The sequence below is a fragment of the Girardinichthys multiradiatus genome, chromosome 2 (assembly GCF_021462225.1).
Source record: "Girardinichthys multiradiatus isolate DD_20200921_A chromosome 2, DD_fGirMul_XY1, whole genome shotgun sequence".
Classification (NCBI taxonomy): domain Eukaryota; kingdom Metazoa; phylum Chordata; class Actinopteri; order Cyprinodontiformes; family Goodeidae; genus Girardinichthys; species Girardinichthys multiradiatus.
In genome coordinates, this window is record NC_061795.1 from 33,082,591 (window position 1) to 33,103,999 (window position 21,409).

Consider the following 21,409-nt stretch of genomic DNA (forward strand, 5'->3'; position numbering starts at 1 on the left):
ACACAGTTTGTATAAGAGTCGATCAACATGAAGCCATGCCACTAGAGCCACTATTGATGCCTTTGGGGTTTATTATAAACAATAGTCATCTTACCTGTTTGTTTATGATGTTCCCGTCTTTCCACTATGTGTCTTATAGTGTTTGTTGCTAGTGTTATCAATGTCAACATGGAAACAAGGAGTAGGTCTACAAGTCCAGAGAGAACAATCAAAGATTTGTCAGTTCAATAGTGAACAGAAGTCTTAATAGTGGGCAGGTCGTTACGTCAAACAGCGTAGTTTTGACATGAGTAGGAAATGAATATACTTATCAAAGTTATACTTTTCTGTGTGACAATGAAAAACGTACTCAGAGCTATATTTACCCTGTACACACTTCATCTAAAACCAATTATCTGCTTAACATTTAGTCAAAGTGACCAAAGAGTACTGCTGTTTGGGGTTAACACATGCCTTGCAGGAGGAAATATGCAGGTGAGTAAAGGACGGAGGACAAGCAAACCTGAGCTGGGATCTAAGTCACTTCATTACAGCCAAGCAGAGGCGTAATGGCAAAGGAAAAGAACCAGACAAGGGGTTTCTGGGAGGACCTGGTGTTAACAGACGAGTTTCCAGAACCGTGCACAAAGCAGAGAACTGAGCAGAATGAAGAGGCAGAGGACACTGCTGTCGGTGACACAGGAGAAGGTGCCAAAGACAGAGCAGTAAAATGCAGCCCAACACTGCTGAGGATGCTGAAGGCAGCAGAGAGCAGATGGACACCACAGACTCACCACAGAAACAAGGCAGCACCATCTGAAATGGGTCTGAAAGAGACGGAAGCTGAGGCTTTAAAGACCTACATGGTGAGCAAAGACTTTTTTTAAAGGCCTGCATATATTACGGCAGGAAGAACATACATGCTTCTGTGATCACATTCCATAGGAAGCGTGGATCTGCATCTACTTAAGCAGTTAATGATTTGGACAAATGCTGCAGGCCTCTAGAAATGTTTCACCACATGCTCCACAGACTCTCTAAAGGACAAGACTCACGTTTGAGACTATTCATGGGTTTTAAAGATTACAAATCAATTATAAAAAAGTATGTTTACAGATACATAATAAAAATTGAGAAAACCCAGATGATGATGTTCTTGGTCATGTCAGCCTCTGGCAAATCAATTTACAAATTTTAAGTTAAATGGAGGCAAACCTGTGGATGTATTTTATGGCAACACCTTAAATATTCTGCTTTCTTTTTGTGATGTCATGCAAAAAATCTAAAGAAATCAAGAGAGATATCAGGAAGAAAGTCACGGATCTCAAAAAGCAACATAAAAAAGAGCAATAACAGTTTGCAACTTAATTAAACGACAAAAAGTCTTTAATTTTTGGAGACGTGTCCTAATTGAAGCGTTTGCCTAAAATCATGATGAGAAATAATGTGGAAACTTTGGGATAAGGAGAGCGCCATCCCAACCGTTATGTACTGGGTTTGGCAGCATCATGTTGTGTAAGAGTTTTGCTGTAAGAGGGGCTGGTGCACTACACAATACAGAAGATGGGAATAATGAAGCAACATCTCAGGACATCAGCCAAAAAGTAAAAGCTTGAGTACAAATGGGTCTTCAAAATGGACAAAGATGCTGAGCATATGACCAATATTAATTTGTTGCGCTAAAGTGGCTTAAGCACAGCAAAGTCAATGTTTTAGAGTGGCCAAAAAAAACTCATTCTTCTGGCATTTGACAAAGTAAAGATTTATGTGAATAATTTAGTGATATCCTTTTACAGTCTTTCATGAGACTTTAATTTCCACTCCACAGCCACTTCAAACATGTGGTAGGAAACACATTTTAACCTCTAAGGTCTCATTGTTATAAATAAGCAAGCAGGTCTTCTGTGTGTCCCTAAATGCAACAATGGTTTGTGTTTTTTGTCCTTTATCCTCCAATCTCTGCCTCACTATCACAGCCTCTCCTTGTCCATCTCTCTGTCGTCTCTTTGTCGCCTGAGAGCAGAGTGCTCTCCACTGAACATAATCTCATCCATCCGTGGCCTCACATCACCTCTACCCTTCATTCTTAAGGTGTTTTCATTTTCCTGAGTGTCCTTTGGTGTGGGCCCACAAAGAGCTCACTATTTATTCCCTTTGTCCTATGTCACCTGTTGGGCGTGGGCGTGACAGAAGGTTTTGGCTCTGTGAACAGTTTAGCAGTGTCAGTTTGCAACTCTGCAGAGCTGTTCAGTGTCACAGTGGGAGCACTCAGCCAGCATGAAGAAAGCGTACAACCTAGTGAACGTTTCTAAAGCGAAGCAGCAGGAGACAGTGCAGTCTGTCTGCATCAAGGTACCACAGCTTGTTCTTTTCATGGAAGTCAAGGCTTCATTTAGTAAAGATTTCAAAACCTGTTTAAATGTGTGGTTTTTAAATAAATACACCTGTGAGTCACATTCTCTGAGCTGGAAACAATGTAAAAGGAAACAGAAATTCATGGAAAATCAATTGTGCACTCAATGCACAGCTATTGTGAGTAAAACAATCCCAAGTTGCTTTTTTCCCAGTACTTGGCCTAGATTCAAGCCTTTCTTTCTTTCTGGATCATTAAGTTAACTTTCAGGCTGCTCCAAGTTACAGCTTAATGTCTTTCTGTGCTAAAGATTAAGTGGTAACTCAGGAAAGGGCCCACTGTTGTCAGAGGATAATAATGAAGGAAATATGCAGGAGAACATGTGTCTTCGAGCAGCATGTCTGGTGAACTTTCTTTAACTTTGAGTTAAGTGAGTCGGCAAAGGGTTTGATTCAGGGTTTAAAAGAAATCACAGAAGTCAAAACAAGTCCTGTTTGGTTCATTTATGCAGGTCATAAATTATACAAAATTGTGTTTTTTAATTTTTGTGGACAAGATGTGAAGAAAGCATTTAACATATTTAATATAGATTTGAAACAGCTTCTCATTATTGCACATCTGTGTGAAGCAATGATATTTATCTGTGAAATTTGCTATATAAATAAATCTGACTTCCATTAGATTTCCACCAGGCAGATCTTTGTGATCAAATACAGTTATTGGGCCTGGTTCTCCAGCAGTGTTTTTTTGTGTGTTTGTTTTATATAAATATGAGTTTTCATCCAGTCTTATTTGCCACGGTTCCCATTTTTAACCATTTACTTTGCTTCAATTGCAGACATAGGAAAATATATACAAACTTTTGCAAAAATATTATACATAATTCCATTATTATTTTACTTTACTGTTTAAAAATACTCAGGGAATACTAATTTAAATACCTGGTAGCATTTGGATGATTCTCTGAAACTGTCCCAATAAAAATGACTTGAAAACTTAAACAGAAACAAATTGACCAAGCTGCACAACACTGATGAGGTCAGAGATCTCCCGTTTAATGAGATTACTGCTCTAGGAAGACGATGGAGTGGTGCAGGCAAAAGGCAAACTAGGAATAAAATACCTAGGAGCCAGATGATAGGAAATCACAGAGAGGTGCTAAGAATCATAAAGAACAACATAATGTAGAGCTGCACGACACCTTGAACACAAAAGGTGGAAAAGCTTTTAAAAAATCACAAAGCGGATGGAGTTAAGAGTGTAAAGACTGCACATAACAAAAGAACTTATGAACAAAATGCAACAATAAAAAATCTCCTATGATAAATTTGCATTGTAGCTTTTCAGGTCTTTTGATTTCCAGTGTTAGGTTTTCTCTCTGCTTCAGTGTGCTTCAGGGTGAATCCTTAACTAACTCATTTTATCTTCAAGTTGATATTTAAGTTGCGGCTGTTGGACACTATCATCTTGTACGTAACTTCTGACGTATTTCTCCTTGTCATTGGTATAAAATACTAATTCTTTCCGACTGCAGAGCCTCCAGCTAAACCCCACAGTAATCCTCCAAAACACGTGACCCTGACTCTAGTTTTTGAGGGTGGGTGTGTCTGTGGTGAAGTGTGCATAAAAGTCTGCACAATGGGGCAAGATGAATATTAGGTTGAAGGCAAATAAGCAAAAGGATTTGGAAATGTTTGGACCTTGGTTGGTTTGAGCTTCAGGATCAGACAGAGTCAAAGAAAGTGCAGAGAGACACTATGGCCAGGTGGGATTCATGTGGCTGTAGTTCAGCTTTCGAGCATGCACAGTGGATGGTGAGCAGGCAAAAAAACTAATGTTAAAGCACATTGTGCTGATTTACTTATCAAAGTTTTTATTTTATTAATCCCAGATTCTTTCATCTGCTAGTGTCCTTTATTGTCTTTTATTGCAGCAAATTCAGCTCAGTGACCAGCAAGAAGAATTCAACAAGCTTCCCACCAAAGCTGGACCTCGGCCTCTGTCTCACTCTGTCTCCCAGTTGTCTGCAGACAGCTTCAGTTCAGGTCAGATCACACATCCTCCACATGGAAGCTGAAGCTTTGAGGATTAGCTTCTTTTTATGCTTTTTCCATCAGATTAACCTTAAAAGAAAGAGTTGTTTAAGAAATTTGTCCCTTCAGTTGCCCCTTATCACCTTTCTCGCATATGTCAGTCACTGCCAGAATGTATATAGACTTCAAAGTTTTCACCAAGATGAGGTCAGATTAAGAATCTACAAAAACAATTTTAGCCAAATCATAGCAAATAATCTGCAAATTTTGTTAGCCTGTGTTGAAAATGATCGTTCCAGAGTATTTTGTCTTATTTCTGTCTTGCAGTGGGCAGCGTAAGCTCTGAGGATGAATCATCTCCCCAAGACAAGCTGCAGAAGACTTCCAATGGCCTGTCTGACTTCTGCATCAAAAACATCAAGCAGGCGGATTTTGGACGAAAAGAAATAGACATCGCTCAGCAAGGTGTCACAAACAAGTTTGTGTGAAAATCATTTATGCAGCCCTCATTTATCATTTAAGGAAATATTATGCAAATGGAAAAGTGAACACAGTTAAAATATTACATATCTAATTTCCCCGATCCTCCTCTGTGATCTTTAGGAATGCCGGCTCTGATGATCCTAAGGAAAAGAGCGGGTGAGGAGAAACCTCTGGCTGGAGCCAAAGTGGTGGGATGTACACATATTACAGCACAGACAGCGGTCAGTTCAGCACAAACTGCAATAGTGTACTGACGTATTTATCAGTTTAATTCCTTTGCTTTATCTTGTAAAGCTTTAACATTCGTTTAGAAAAGCCCACAGCAAACCTAATAAAGTTTTTACTATTTTTGTATATATTAAATTGTTGTTTTTGAGCCCTTTAAACATTACTCTTGGAAGATTAGCAACATAAATAAACATTTCTGTACTGCAAAGATTATTCATCAGCAAACAGAATACATTCATCTGATTGGGTGCTACAAGTTTGTAATGTTTTTGTCATTTAAAGCTCAAAAGCAATTGGTCAATACTGATGCAAGTGAGGTGACTATGCGTCCTGCATGTACAATGCCGAGAAAAAGTCCAATAACTGTCTTTCCTACCCTTTACAGAATGATGAATGTTAATGATTTTATTTCTCATCTTGAGTTTCTTTAAGTTGTTGATTGTGATCGTTTACCCTACTTCGTGCCGTGAACAAGTTCTATTTAGTTTTTTATTGCACAGCCCAGGCAGTAATCAGGCCCTGAGTGAGGCTTGTAAACTTGAACTCAGCTTTTGTGGTTTATGGGTTATTTCATGATTTGACAAGGAAACAATTATTAGTCCAGGATACATTTAGTCATTACTTTGTGTTTCTGCTCTGGTTTAGGTGTTAATTGAGACTCTGGCAGCGTTAGGGGCTCAGTGTCGATGGGCCGCCTGCAACATTTTCTCCACTCAGAACACTGTGGCTGCTGCTCTGGCTGAAGGAGGTGAACCCCAGTTACAGCAACTCCATCTGGTTGTTTTCTTCTCATTTTGGTCTTTTCGTGACCTCACCCTCTTTGTGGCTCATTGTTCATCAGGAATCTCTGTGTTTGCCTGGAGAGGAGAATCAGAGGATGACTTCTGGTGGTGTATTGACCAATGTGTTGCCATTGACTCCTGGGAGCCAAACTTGGTATGCTGTCTGCAGTTCTTCCATCTTCTGTGTCATAGAGCCCCTCTGCATGAATACAGGTCCTTCTCAAAATATTAGCATATTGTGATAAAGTTAATTATTTTCCATAATGTCATGATGAAAATTTAACATTCATATATTTTAGATTCATTGCACACTAACTGAAATATTTCAGGTCTTTTATTGTCTTAATACGGATGATTTTGGCATACAGCTCATGAAAACCCAAAATTCCAATCTCACAAAATTAGCATATTTCATCCGACCAATAAAAGAAAAGTGTTTTTAATACAAAAAACATCAACCTTCAAATAATCATGTACAGTTATGCACTCAATACTTGGTCGGGAATCCTTTTGCAGAAATGACTGCTTCAATGCGGCGTGGCATGGAGGCAATCAGCCTGTGGCACTGCTGAGGTCTTATGGAGGCCCAGGATGCTTCGATAGCGGCCTTTAGCTCATCCAGAGTGTTGGGTCTTGAGTCTCTCAACGTTCTCTTCACAATATCCCACAGATTCTCTATGGGGTTCAGGTCAGGAGAGTTGGCAGGCCAATTGAGCACAGTGATACCATGGTCAGTAAACCATTTACCAGTGGTTTTGGCACTGTGAGCAGGTGCCAGGTCGTGCTGAAAAATGAAATCTTCTTCTCCATAAAGCTTTTCAGCAGATGGAAGCATGAAGTGCTCCAAAATCTCCTGATAGCTAGCTGCATTGACCCTGCCCTTGATAAAACACAGTGGACCAACACCAGCAGCTGACACGGCACCCCAGACCATCACTGACTGTGGGTACTTGACACTGGACTTCTGGCATTTTGGCATTTCCTTCTCCCCAGTCTTCCTCCAGACTCTGGCACCTTGATTTCCGAATGACATGCAGAATTTGCTTTCATCCGAAAAAAGTACTTTGGACCACTGAGCAACAGTCCAGTGCTGCTTCTCTGTAGCCCAGGTCTGGGGAATGCGGCACCTGTAGCCCATTTCCTGCACACGCCTGTGCACGGTGGCTCTGGATGTTTCTACTCCAGACTCAGTCCACTGCTTCCGCAGGTCCCCCAAGGTCTGGAATCGGTCCTTCTCCACAATCTTCCTCAGGGTCCGGTCACCTCTTCTCGTTGTGCAGCGTTTTCTGCCACACTTTTTCCTTCCCACAGACTTCCCACTGAGGTGCCTTGATACAGCACTCTGGGAACAGCCTATTTGTACAGAAATTTCTTTCTGTGTCTTACCCTCTTGCTTGAGGGTGTCAATAGTGGCCTTCTGGACAGCAGTCAGGTCGGCAGTCTTACCCATGATTGGGGTTTTGAGTGATGAACCAGGCTGGGAGTTTTAAAGGCCCCAGAAATCTTTTGCAGGTGTTTAGAGTTAACTCGTTGATTCAGATGATTAGGTTCATATCTCGTTTAGAGACCCTTTTAATGATATGCTAATTTTGTGAGATAGGAATTTTGGGTTTTCATGAGCTGTATGCCAAAATCATCCGTATTAAGACAATAAAAGACCTGAAATATTTCAGTTAGTGTGCAATGAATCTAAAATATATGAATGTTAAATTTTCATCATGACATTATGGAAAATAATGAACTTTATCACAATATGCTAATATTTTGAGAAGGACCTGTAGATAAAGCAGCGATGGTACAACTAGTAGTATTTTTAAAATAATTAATGGGGATTTATTATTATTTTCTAAGACTGTTTGGCAAATATGTGGTAATTTATAACAATGCACATTTGCCCTTAAAGGAATATCCCATCAAATAAATGCAAAAAGCAGACAACCCAAATCTGCTTTTCCTGGCAAAGTCTCGTCCTCACAATACCTGAACTGTGTAGAAATTCTCATTGCAACATTTAACTAAAGAAAAAACAAATATAAATCTGAATTCAGCTTCATTAGCTACACCCCAACCAGATTAATGCCAGACCATTAGAATCAAGAAATAGCCAAGTAGAACCCGTCTCACAACATGAAGTAGGCCTAAAGATCTCAACCACCAACACATCATATCCTGATCTAAATAAATTTAAGAACAGATGGGAAACTGAGTAGTGGCTTCTGTTAGCCTGGAAAGGGTACCAAACCCATTTCTAAGGCTATAGGACTCCCGTGAAGCATAGTGGTGAATCTTCCAGGACTGGCTGGTCTACCATAATTACTCCAAGAGTGCATCAACAAATCATCCAGGAGGTCCTTTGAGCTAATAGCCTTTATGCTGTCAGCTTGGAGGACAGCAAAGAATATCAATTCAATTCTGTTATGGTTTACTTGAGATATTGGACCCCAGAATGCAGATGAGCAGGCAGAGTGATGGTAAGTGAAAAAAGGTTTAATAACAAAAAACTCACTCACTACAGGAGGCAGGAACAAAACAAACGGGCAGGCAAGACAGGCATGGCACGATCAAAAAGACAAGACTTGGTTTGCGAACAAGACATGAGCATGAGAAATGTTTCCGCCACGACTAACTGAACAAGTGTGTATAAATGGAGCATGGTACAGGTGGAAAACAAAAGTGATTAACATGGTGCAGGTGAACCGAATAAACTTAATTGACAGACAGAACAAAATGTGGCTGCGGCAAAAACAGAGACTCTAATATACAAACAAAACATGAACAAGACTAAAAAAATGACCAGAAAAATAACAAAAACAAGACTAAAAAATGACCAGAAAAATAACAAAAACAAGACTAAAAAATGACCAGACAAATAACAAAAACAAGACTAAAAAATGACCAGACAAATAACAAAAACAAGACTAAAAAATGACCAGACAAATAACAAAAACAAGACTAAAAAATGACCAGACAAATAACAAAAACAAGACTAAAAAATGACCAGAAAAATAACAAAAACAAGACTAAAAAATGACCAGAAAAATAACAAAAACAAGACTAAAAAATGACCAGAAAAATAACAAAAGCATGATTCAAAAACTTGAATAGTGAAAAACATAAGGAAAAAACCTGAAACCAAAAAACCCCAAATCATAACAGAGGCTGAAGCAGAGCCTGGCGAACCCTCAGAGGCTGAAGCAGAGCCTGGCGAACCCTCAGAGGCTGAAGCAGAGCCTGGCGAACCCTCAGAGGCTGAAGCAGAGCCTGGCGAACCCTCAGAGGCTGAAGCAGAGCCTGGCGAACCCTCAGAGGCTGAAGCAGAGCCTGGCGAACCCTCAGAGGCTGAAGCAGAGCCTGGCGGACCCTCAGAGGCTGAAGCAGAGCCTGGCGGACCCTCAGAGGCTGAAGCAGAGCCTGGCGGACCCTCAGAGGCTGAAGCAGAGCCTGGCGGACCCTCAGAGGCTGAAGCAGAGCCTGGCGAACCCTCAGAGGCTGAAGCAGAGCCTGGCGAACCCTCAGAGGCTGAAGCAGAGCCTGGCGAACCCTCAGAGGCTGAAGCAGAGCCTGGCGAACCCTCAGAGGCTGAAGCAGAGCCTGGCGAACCCTCAGAGGCTGAAGCAGAGCCTGGCGAACCCTCAGAGGCTGAAGCAGAGCCTGGCGAACCCTCAGAGGCTGAAGCAGAGCCTGGCGAACCCTCAGAGGCTGAAGCAGAGCCTGGCGAACCCTCAGAGGCTGAAGCAGAGCCTGGCGAACCCTCAGAGGCTGAAGCAGAGCCTGGCGAACCCTCAGAGGCTGAAGCAGAGCCTGGCGAACCCTCAGAGGCTGAAGCAGAGCCTGGCGAACCCTCAGAGGCTGAAGCAGAGCCTGGCGAACCCTCAGAGGCTGAAGCAGAGCCTGGCGAACCCTCAGAGGCTGAAGCAGAGCCTGGCGAACCCTCAGAGGCTGAAGCAGAGCCTGGCGAACCCTCAGAGGCTGAAGCAGAGCCTGGCGAACCCTCAGAGGCTGAAGCAGAGCCTGGCGAACCCTCAGAGGCTGAAGCAGAGCCTGGCGAACCCTCAGAGGCTGAAGCAGAGCCTGGCGAACCCTCAGCTCTGGGTTCAAAGGCCAGAACGAGGACAAAACGTTCCTTAAACCCCTCAAGAACAGGGTTCAGCTGTGCTTCCTCCTCGAACCCCTCGTCGCAGGGTTCAGAAGCCAGAACAAGGACCAGTTCCTCACTGAACCCCTGCAGACTAGGAACAGGAGCTGAGGCGTCGCCGGGATCCTCAGTGGCGTGAGCAGGAGCTGAGGCATCGCCGGGATCCTCAGTGGCGTGAGCAGGAGCTGAGCCTGCCGGACCAGAGTGCGCAGCCAGGGGAGCAGGCAGGCGTCGCCGGGATCCTCAGTGGCGTGAGCAGGAGCTGAGCCTGCCGGACCAGAGTGCGCAGCCAGGGGAGCAGGCAGGCGTCGCCGGGATCCTCAGTGGCGTGAGCAGGAGCTGAGCCTGCCGGACCAGAGTGCGCAGCCAGGGGAGCAGGCAGGCGTCGACCGGACCCTCAGTGACGTGAGCAGGAGCTGAGGCGTCGCCTGGACCCTCAGTGACGTGAGCAGGAGCTGAGGCGTCGCCTGGACCCTCAGTGACGTGAGCAGGAGCTGAGGCGTCGCCTGGACCCTCAGTGACGTGAGCAGGAGCTGAGGCGTCGCCTGGACCCTCAGTGACGTGAGCAGGAGCTGAGGCGTCGCCTGGACCCTCAGTGACGTGAGCAGGAGCTGAGGCGTCGCCTGGACCCTCAGTGACGTGAGCAGGAGCTGAGGCGTCGCCTGGACCCTCAGTGACGTGAGCAGGAGCTGAGGCGTCGCCTGGACCCTCAGTGACGTGAGCAGGAGCTGAGGCGTCGCCTGGACCCTCAGTGACGTGAGCAGGAGCTGAGGCGTCGCCTGGACCCTCAGTGACGTGAGCAGGAGCTGAGGCGTCGCCTGGACCCTCAGTGACGTGAGCAGGAGCTGAGGCGTCGCCTGGACCCTCAGTGACGTGAGCAGGAGCTGAGGCGTCGCCTGGACCCTCAGTGACGTGAGCAGGAGCTGAGGCGTCGCCTGGACCCTCAGTGACGTGAGCAGGAGCTGAGGCGTCGCCTGGACCCTCAGTGACGTGAGCAGGAGCTGAGGCGTCGCCTGGACCCTCAGTGACGTGAGCAGGAGCTGAGGCGTCGCCTGGACCCTCAGTGCCGTGAGCAGGAGCTGAGGCGTCGCCTGGACCCTCAGTGCCGTGAGCAGGAGCTGAGGCGTCGCCTGGACCCTCAGTGCCGTGAGCAGGAGCTGAGGCGTCGCCTGGACCCTCAGTGGCGTGAGCAGGAGCTGAGGCGTCGCCGGGATCCTCAGTGGCGTGAGCAGGAGCTGAGGCGTCGCCGGGACCCTCAGTGACGTGAGCAGGAGCTGAGGCGTCGCCGGGATCCTCAGTGGCGTGAGCAGGAGCTGAGGCGTCGCCTGGACCCTCAGTGACGTGAGCAGGAGCTGAGGCGTCGCCTGGACCCTCAGTGGCGTGAGCAGGAGCTGAGGCGTCGCCGGGATCCTCAGTGACGTGAGCAGGAGCTGACTTAGGGTCAGGCGTCATGTCAGGCTGTGGTGCGTCTGGCCTGGAGTCAGGCTGCTCTGCAGCAGCACTCATGTGGCTTGGTGTGGGTGAAGGAGGACGGCAGTAAAACAGCCTTACTGCCGTTTCATAATCCATCTCTATGTGCCTTATCCTCTCCATCAGCTCAGGAGAGGAATACCAGAGACCAGTCGTTCTGAGGCTCTTTGTTTGGCTTGCAGTAAACCTAAAGCGCTGCTCCAGCTCGGCAGGTGTTGCCGCAGAACACCGGGCTGGAGCGAGCGCAGACATCATGGGCGGAGGTGCAGCGAGCCTGGGAGACAGTGCTATGGCAGACGAAGATGCGGGCTTACTTGCCGCAGCCCTCTCGTAGGCTGGCTGGGAAACCACCTCTTCACCAGCCGAACCACAGGAAGGTGCTCCACGCCGGCGTTTCTTGCGGCGGGAGGAGGGCGAGGGCTTCACTGCCGGACCAGAGTGCGCAGCCAGGGGAGCAGGCGGAGAACGGCGACGAAGGGGACCTGTCCCTGGACATGGAATCGCCAACCTGGATCCATCATAAGCCGACTGCGGCACTGACAGCCCTGCAGAACGGCGTAGTGACTTCTCCGCCTCCCGAGACAGGAAAGTAAAGAGGTCCATGGAGCTAGCCTGATGCTCATCTGCGAGGTCCGTTGTTGGCGGAAACATTCTGTCATGGTTTACTTGATATTGGACCCCACAATGCAGATGAGCAGGCAGAGTGATGGTAAGTGAAAAAAGGTTTAATAACAAAAAACTCACTCACTACAGGAGGCAGGAACAAAACAAACGGGCAGGCAAGACAGGCATGGCATGATCAAAAAGACAAGACTTGGTTTGCGAACAAGACATGAGAAATGTTTCCGCCACGACTAACTGAACAGGTGTGTATAAATGGAGCATGGTACAGGTGGAAAACAAAAGTGATTAACATGGTGCAGGTGAACCGAATAAACTTAATTGACAGACAGAACAAAATGTGGCTGCGGCAAAAACAGAGACTCTAATATACAAACAAAACATGAACAAGACTAAAACATGACCAGAAAAATAATAAACAAAAGCATGATTCAAAACTTGAGCAGTGAAAAACATAAGGAAAAAACCTGAAACCAAAAAACCCCAAATCATAACAAAGGCTTCAAAAGATAAGGCACGTTTTTAATTTTTAACAGCATATAATATCAAATTAGTTTTTGTATCCTTGTTCCTGAGAGATAAATTGCCCTCATTAGGAAAATCTCGTAGCTTTTCTTTAAAGGTGACCTATTATGCAAAATTCACTTTTTGATCGTTTTTATACTTCCATTTGGGTCTCTAATTCTTCTACAAACAGTCCAAATGCAAAAGAAACCCCGAAAAACATTTAGCCATTTTTTTGGCTATAAATTTAAAAAAAAATTTTCTTCTATAAAACACCGGGTTTCAAAAGCTGTGTGACATCACAATTACACTGACACCTAACTACGTTTCCTGAGTCCCGCCCCTGACTAGCAACTAAAGCGGAGCTCCACCCACTTGATTTTCAGTAGAGGATCACGTCTTGACGGCTGGTTTTACCTTAAACGCGATTTACAATGGCTACTCTCAAAGGCAGATGTTCTGTTGTTGGTTGCAAAGACCCCCATGTGTTCATGTACATTCTCCCACTGTCAGACAACAGAGATTCGTGGCTTCATTTTATTTTTGGGGGCAATGTTCCCGTCACATTACCGAAGACAATAGTAGTTTGCACGAATCACTTCACCACGGACTGCTTTGAGAACTCACATCAGTGCAAGTCAGGATTTCCAGAAAGACTTCAGTCCCTACTAGCTGCGTTTCCATTGACCATCAAATTGTGTGGCATGTTTGGATTCACTAGGAGAGTATTTTTTTAAATTTAGTTTGCTACAGGGGCATTACCAGCATTTTAGAAGAAATGCGAGTATTTACCAAGATCACGAAGCGGCCATCTGTCGCCGCCGTGTTTTTTTAAGAGTTATCGCGTGAACGAACTTATTCCCGTGTGATTTTAATTGTATTTCTTATCTCATGGAAACACCGCGTTTTTTTGACATTGGCAGAATATCGACAAAGTTTTTCGTACATTTGTAATGGAAATGCAGCTAATGTTCGTGGCAAATCTGCAGATGAGTGAAATGTAAGTTGTTATTGTGTCTTTTAAGTTTCGGTTCATTTTCACGTACGAAGTGATGGTTAGGGGCGTGGCCAGATACAGCTAATTTGCATAAAAGCGACAGAGCCCTAAAACAGCTCATTCTGAGAGGAGCTCAAAAATATGGAAGCAAATCGTTACCATATTTCAAATGAAAAAGCATTTTCAGAAATGCTTTTTCATTTTAAGAATGTGGCTGCATTGTTTGACTCATAAATGAAATTAGTTATCAATAATCCTATTTGCATTTTAATTTTCTTCTTCAAGACTGCTCATTCTTTCACTTAATTAAAATGAAAAAGACATTTGAGATTTATTTTTCAAAATGTACCCCAGCAAATAGATACCAAAATTCAATTTGAAATGTAAAATTTGAAAATGAAAAAGCATTTCCAGAAATGCTTTTTCATTTTAAGAATGTGGCTGCATTATTTGACCCATAAATAAAATTAGTAATCAATCATCCTATTTGCATTTGCATTTTCTTCTTCACGACTGCATATTTTATGCCATAATCAAGAAGAAAACAAAGCAGACATTGCTTTTTCGTTTTCTGCCCGCCAAGTACTGCCCAGAACTCGAAAACGAAAAAGCATTCCAAGCGGCGGGCGCAGCAGAGTGAAGTCAGCAGCCGCCCTTCCTCAGCTCCCTGCTGACCGAGCTACCCATCTTGTTCGGTGGGAGGCGCTGTGCACGTCTGCATTGCATTACATTGCAAACGTGCCGAGAAATTGATTGAATTGCAGCAGGACCGAGCTCAATTTGTGGCAGTGGCAGGCAGAACTGGTAGTTCCGGTGGCAGGCTGTGGCAGTTCCGCCACAGCCTGCCACCGAAGCTGCCACCGGAACTGCCACAGTCTGCCGCAGGGTGGCACGGGATTCCACGAGGATGCCAGAAGGTGCCAGACCGGCCGTAAAAGCTTGCCAATGCAGTTGCCGCTGTTTTTGTGGAAGCTGATGCTGATTATCGGCAAATGGGTTGTCATTGTTGTTATAGCCTGTTACCTTTACATAATGATTTCATTACTGATTATTATTTAATAAACAGCTTTAGACCCATAACATAAGGTGATTGTATTTACTTGACATGGAAAATAAATAGCACTATGTGTATGTGTGACGTGTTGAAAGGATGAAGACGATTTATTGCACAAACAGCCGGTTTATTATAGAGCATGAGCGGCTATTCTGAATTGTCACTCACAGAAAATTATAAATAAATGCTTAAAAACACGCTGGATGTCCCAGGCCATGAGGCTGCCACCGGAACTACCAATTCTGCCTGCCACTGCCACAAATTGAGCTCGGTCCTGCTGCAATTCAATCAATTTCTCGGCACGTTTGCAATGTAATGCAATGCAGACGTGCACAGCGCCTCCTACCGAACAAGATGGGTAGCTCGGTCAGCAGGGAGCTGAGGAAGAGCGGCTGCTGACGTCATTCTGCTGCGCCCGCAGCTCGGATTGCTTTTTCATTTTCGAGTTCTGGGTAGTACTTTGCGGGCAGACCACGAAAATGAAAAAGCAATTTCTGCTTTGGTTTCTTTTTGATTATGGCATAAAATGTGCAGTCATGAAGAAGAAAATGCAAATGCAAATAGGATGATTAATTACTAATTTTATTTATGAATCAAACAATGCAGCCACATTCTTAAAATGAAAAAGCATTTTCGGAAATGCTTTTTCATTTGAAATATGGTAGCGATTTGCTTCCATACAAAAAGGGGGAACTGGGGAGGTGAGATCTCATTATCTGAGAATGATTTTGTGCAAAAAAGGCAATTAACATGTTTTGTATAGCCCATAGACCTATGCCAAATGTTTAAAAGGAATTAAAATGGGTCATCTTAAAAAGAAGCACCATTTTTTTCTTTTTTTCTGATCATGATCTGACCTGTCTTTTGTTTTGTATTTGGTGCCACCCTCTGACCGGGAGGACTATTGTCCCTGATGGGCTCAAGTTCTGTCTCGGTTTCCCCCACCGTTGAAGATGGTGAAAATACAGAAGACAATGGATGTACAGTTGGATTTTGAATATGATAATGATAAAAAAAAGTCTTACATGATATTTTATCTTGTAAAGCATCTGTCCAAGTCTTCATTTTCTGGTTGTGTTTTTCTGCCAAAATGACAGCAAAAACAAACAGATCTTTTTCCCTCAAAAATTTTTTGAGTATGTTAGACAGTTTTTGATCACATGGCCAGTGTTCAAAGAGTGTTTTTCTCTCATGCAGGATAGAGTTCATATTCAAGTAGAACATCCTGTTTTCACAGGAAATACTGGCCAAGTGCATTTAGGGGTTATTCGGGAGGTGGACTGTAACTTACTCAACACACAACAATTCAGAATAATTTTCAAATCACTTCGTAGGACATAAAAAGGATTTAACTCTTCCCTTGCTTCTTTAAGTTCCAAACAACCAGATTTTTCTGTATTATTTTATGGCATTCTTCATTAATATTTCTCCAGGCTAAAGGTTTTTAAAGTTTTTCCTTCCAGATTCTGGATGATGGCGGTGATTTGACCCACTGGATTTACAAGAAGTATCCAAACCTGTTCGGAAAGCTCAAAGGCATTGTGGAGGAAAGTGTGACAGGCATCTATCGGTTAGTTTTTCCACAAAACCTTGAATCATGCTATCTGGAATCGTGCTCCAGTTCAGACACAGATGTGTCTGTGTGTGTTTTAGGTTGTACCAGCTGTCAAAGGCCAGCAAACTGTGCGTTCCTGCCATGAACGTGAACGACTCTGTGACCAAGCAGAAGTTTGACAACCTTTACTGCTGCAAGGAGTCCATACTGGACGGGTAAGAAATCATGTTGTGACCACAAACAGATGGGATGACTCGCACTGCAATGACCCGAGCTGAACTCTTCCAGGTTGAAGCGAACGACTGATGTCATGTTAGGAGGAAAGCAGGTGGTGGTGTGCGGATACGGCGAGGTCAGTGTGATAAAAACGTGCATCCTTAAATATAACTCCAAATATTTCAGGAGCTCAACTGGCCTTTGTGTCTCTCTCTCCCCTCACAGGTCGGCAAAGGCTGCTGCGCCGCTCTGAAAGGACTGGGCGCCGTCATTTATGTGACAGAAGTGGATCCTATTTGTGCCCTTCAGGCCTGGTATGAAAAGAGGAAGCTTTTATCAGCCAGGACGGGAAATGTTCCCTCCCCTCGAAGCAGCAGAGCAACAAAACATAATGAATGCCTGTTTTACCCTAATTCTCTCTTCCTCCTCCTCTCAGCATGGATGGTCTTAGAGTGATTACACTGAGTGAAGTTATCAGACATACAGACATGGTCATCACCTGCACAGGTAGTGCTGTCCCTATTATTTTAATATTTTTTATGGAAAATTTTCATTAAGAAAATAAAGATGATGTTACAGTGCCTTGCAAAAGTATTCACACCCTTGAATATTTTCAACTATAGACAATGGATAGCTGTGGTGTCCAGATGTTATGAGGGCCAAAACCATCAACTTAAAAGCATTTGTAGGTCACAAAAATGTAAAACTGTTGTGAATTTTTATTCCCAACAACAAGCAAATCCTTTTCACAGAAAGGGAAACTATAAACCATTTTAGATCCTTAACATAAAGGTGTCTGCTATGGCTGTATTATTAAAACAAAGACATAGTTTCCTTATTTCTGTTTAAAATGTTTCCTATTTTTTGTAATCTGCCCAGCAACAAGAAGAAAAAAAATAGCTTCTCTTTCTTCCTCTGTATTTAGCCAAGTTTAATGAATGGGTTCGTTCAAGTCTGCTTGTTTATACGCCAGTGGATGTTTGTGGTCTTTTCTACTATGAAATTAAAATGAAAGCAAACACATTAATAAAAGACACCTACTTTGTGTTGTATCTAACATTTTCTATTTAAGTACGTTGGTAAAGGGAAGTTAAAGAAGTCAGTAGAAATCTTGCTATCCATCTCCTCTGAGACAAAGCACAAATCTGACAAAGAATACATAAAAGTCGTTGCAGCACTGAACGTCTGAAAAACCACTGTGGTCTATATTGTTTTGGAGTGAAAAAAACTTGGGACCACACTAATTATTACTGAAGAGGGGCCTTGATCAGAAATGTGGCCAAAAACTTCAATGGTTATTAAGGTTTCCAGTGTTCCCTTGGGAAGACAGAACCATTCATAAGGTCAACCACTGCTAATGCACTCTACCAGTCAGGCCTTTAGTATAGATGAAACATGGCAGCCGGTTTCAATTTTGCCATAAGAACCATAGAGAGACCAGGACAAATAAAATTCTCTGGTCTGATAAAACCCAAGTAGAACTTTTTGTTCTGAGCTTCAGGAGGAACACAGGCACTGCTTGCCACTTGGGATGCATGGTGGTGGCAGTATCAGGCTGTGTGGATGCTTTTCTTGTGCAATGACAGGAAGGCTTATCAGAGTTGATGGGACGACGAAGTCACATAAATACAGGAAGAAAACCTTTTAGAGTCTGCAAAAGAGTTGAGACTGGGGAGAAAGTTTACCTCCTAGCAAGACCATCACACTGAATGGACAGACAGACCTAATGTGGAATGGTTTAGTCGATTTGTTTGTAAAAAAAAAAAAAGACTAAACCATTCCACTTTTTCTCCACTTCACAATTATTTACTGCTTTATGATGATGCAAAATCCTAATAAACTGCATTGACGTTTGTGGCAAAATGTGAAAAAGTTAAGGAAAGATAAGTACCTTTACAATGCACTGGGTCCTGCTGTTTCTTTGAAGGCAACAAGAACGTGATAACTCGGGAACACTTCGACAGAATGAGAAGTGGCTGCGTTGTCTGCAACATGGGACACTCAAACACTGAGATAGATTTGGTAAAAACTGTGACACTAAATGCATGTTTGTGTTTGTGATTTGTGTTCGTGTGTTTATATGAGAAATTTCCCTTTTTATAGGCGAGCCTGCGGACTACAGAGCTGAAGTGGCACCGTGTCAGGCCTCATGTGGACCACATTATCTGGCCTGATGGCAAGCAGGTTGTCCTCCTGGCTGAGGTGATTATGCTCTTTTTACCACATGACCACCCAATGATAATGATTATTTTCATGGATTGAATGAAGTCTGGCGGTGTGTGAAGATAGCCTGATGATGGATCTCTCATATTTCTGAGTTTGACAGAAGCCTTCTTGAAAATGCAGAGACAGCTAACCATTTTAAAGGCCCTAACAGGCAGATCAGATATGATGTGCTCAGGAGGGAGTACCCTGCAGTAATAAGATGGGAACCAGAGATGCTGCCCGTGTGGCTGGACTCTGGCATCACCAGAGGTTCAGACAAGGATACACTTCTGAAGTTTATTCGGGGGGGGGCAATGACTTGCCCAATGGCTGCTCACAACAGTCATTGGGCAAGATGGACCCTGGACAGGCCACTGGTCCATCATAGAACAACACAAAGACACACAGGAGGAACAGCCATGCAGGCATACACTCACTCTTATGCCAATTAACCTAACATGCGTGTTTTTGAACAATGGGAAGAATCCAGAGTACCCTGAGAGAACCCACGCATGCACGGAGAGAACATGCACACTCTTGGTGCTATGCAAAACAGCTAGCAACTGCACCATCGTGCATCCCATTAGGGAAAACCATGACGTTAAAGTAAGGTTCTGCTAAGAGGTTATGACAAGTAATTACCAAATCTCTTTCACAATCCATAAAACTTTGTTTCTTCCCTTCAGTAAACAGAGAACTTTTTCATAAGGCTCTGTCACTGCTTGTCAGGTCTAGGGTGTAGGAATAGAGGACTGACTTCAGCTGATATATGTTTCACTTCAGGACACCATGTTAGTGTTAAGACTTCATTTAGTCCTGCACAGATTCAAGGTTCCCCATTCCTGATTCAACAAAGGAGTACCAAAGTATCCAGAGCTGCAAGAAGGATGCTGTTCTTTTATTTCACAGCTTCAACTTTCCAAAAATATATTCTCTAAGGAATTTGGTGGCTCGTCGACAATTCCAGTCTTCATGTTTTGTCTTTGTCTGTCAGTGTTCCTTTGTCCATCGAGGGTCTTTGGAAGAGACATTGGCCCACAGTATAAAGATCCTCTACCTTACCTAGCAGAGGGCCTGAGGTGCTTTTCCAGTCATTCATCGCAATATACGTCAGGGTCACGTGGAGTTCGTGTTATAAACCAATATTAGTCTTTTCTGCATTATTTTCTGAGGTCTCAAATGCATGATTTGTATCAGCTGTAGATAGCTTCCTTTGGGCCTGACTCTTCTGCAAAATCCATTTGGAACACAGTGCACACAAAACAAGACTTGGAAAGCTCAAGACTTCTGAACAGCACTGTTCTTATCATTATTATTATTGTTATCTAATTTTAGTTAAGATTTCTGACTTTTGTGTGATTGTTTTCCAACTTTTATTCACTCCAGATTTTTTTTTTTTTTCTCAGGGTCGGCTGCTCAACCTGAGCTGCTCCACTGTGCCGTCATTTGTCCTCTCTGTCACAGCTGTAACTCAGGTATAAAACCTGTGTTTTATCTGACCTATTAAATTCTGTCTCTCGTCTTTAATTTACCACTGATTTGTTTCAGGCTTTGGCTCTAATAGAGCTATACAACGCACCAGCAGGACGATACAAACAGGGTGTTTACCTGCTGCCAAAGAAGATGGGCAAGTTCTTATTCTAAATGCTGAACACACATCAGGTCTGCTCAACAAGTGAGAAATATAATCTGAGATCTAAATGAAAACATGTTTGTTTGTATTTCCAGATGAATATGTGGCCGGCCTCCACCTGCCAATATTTGATGCTCATCTAACAGACCTGACTGATGAGCAGGCCCAGTACCTGGGCATCAGCAAACACGGGCCATTCAAACCCAATTATTACAGGTAATTTTTCCCACACACACAAAAAAATTAATAAGATAAGATAATGTTTAACTTAGATTTGTTTTTCCAATAGATATTAAAATCTCAGAGATTATTTGGCATGAAAACAACCCAGCATCTCCCACCACGAAGCACTGGCGCCCCCTGCATTTGGATCCTCTCTACTGTTATTGTGGGCTGGCAGCCTCTGTCCTATTTTTTTATTTTAATTTTAATTTTTTGGTTTTACATTACAACCCTGTATCCAGAATGTATTATTCATTTGACTCTGAATTAATTGTTAAAGCAAACAGAAATTCATTGAAACTTTCTCAGAAAAACTGGTCTGTCTTCATCAACCTTTGCTCGCTAGGGGGCGACAAGGTGCTGTTTTGTGGAAATGCAAAGATGGGCTCTACTGGTTTAATTTCTCACTAATAATGTTTGAAAGTGTGCATATCTGACATCAGTATGTTTTGCATTAATTTGCTTTTATTACTCATGTTCAGCAAATATAGACCCCTTCACATTGTCATACTCTGGGGACATGCCTTAAATTTGAGAATAAAAAAAACCCATTAATGTAATTTAGTAACAATTAGATTCATACTTAAAGCTGTGGTTAAGTTTAGCCTGGTAATGATAGTGCATGTTCATAAAATTAATGTCAGCCAATGCAATCTTTTCTGAAGTGAAGGGAACACTGGTGAGTCGCATGGAGAGATCTGGTCAGTTTGCCTCTTTTATCTTGCTGATAAGCAGAGATGCAGCATGATCATAAAAAAGGGTAAGAACACTGCAATGTTTAAGATGTTGGAATGAATAACAAGTCTTACTCGAATTTGAATGACTCTTCATATCCAAGGCCTGGCTGAACCTGGTGGAGATGTGTAAAAACAATGTAGCCTAAAGGTGTGGAGGGCACCGTAAAAGTGTTGCATCCTAAATAAATTAATGACGTATTTC

The 21,409-nt window shown here is 43.3% G+C and overlaps 1 protein-coding gene across 3 annotated transcripts; it reads left to right on the plus strand.

Moving 5' to 3' along the window:
- Positions 1 to 495: 495 nt before the first annotated feature.
- LOC124878822 (S-adenosylhomocysteine hydrolase-like protein 1) lies at positions 496 to 21,409 on the plus strand. 3 transcript variants are annotated; one of them, XM_047382944.1, is made up of 17 exons: positions 496 to 845; positions 4,266 to 4,377; positions 4,693 to 4,830; positions 4,969 to 5,069; positions 5,722 to 5,824; positions 5,918 to 6,012; positions 16,103 to 16,209; positions 16,293 to 16,409; positions 16,483 to 16,546; positions 16,636 to 16,724; positions 16,847 to 16,917; positions 18,338 to 18,432; positions 18,514 to 18,612; positions 20,022 to 20,090; positions 20,164 to 20,242; positions 20,344 to 20,464; positions 20,538 to 21,409. In XM_047382944.1, the coding sequence occupies exons 1-17, from the start codon at positions 549 to 551 to the stop codon at positions 20,542 to 20,544; spliced, it is 1,764 nt and encodes a 587-aa protein (XP_047238900.1). In that variant the 5' UTR covers positions 496 to 548; the 3' UTR covers positions 20,545 to 21,409. The 3 variants fall into 3 exon arrangements, with proteins under 3 accessions (XP_047238900.1, XP_047238910.1, XP_047238917.1); XM_047382961.1 differs by lacking the exon at positions 496 to 845 and adding an exon at positions 2,224 to 2,331; XM_047382954.1 differs by lacking the exon at positions 20,538 to 21,409 and having other exon boundaries at positions 20,344 to 20,468.

What these genes read in the sequence shown, in the direction of transcription:
- LOC124878822 (XM_047382944.1), top strand. Translation starts at nt 549, where the DNA reads ATGGCAAAGGAAAAGAACCAGACAAGGGGTTTCTGGGAGGACCTGGTG. An exon ending in TGCTGCTCTGGCTGAAGGAG is followed by an intron (nt 5,825 to 5,917) that starts GTGAACCCCAGT and finishes ATTGTTCATCAG; the next exon opens with GAATCTCTGTGTTTGCCTGG. An exon ending in AGTGTGACAGGCATCTATCG is followed by an intron (nt 16,210 to 16,292) that starts GTTAGTTTTTCC and finishes TGTGTGTTTTAG; the next exon opens with GTTGTACCAGCTGTCAAAGG.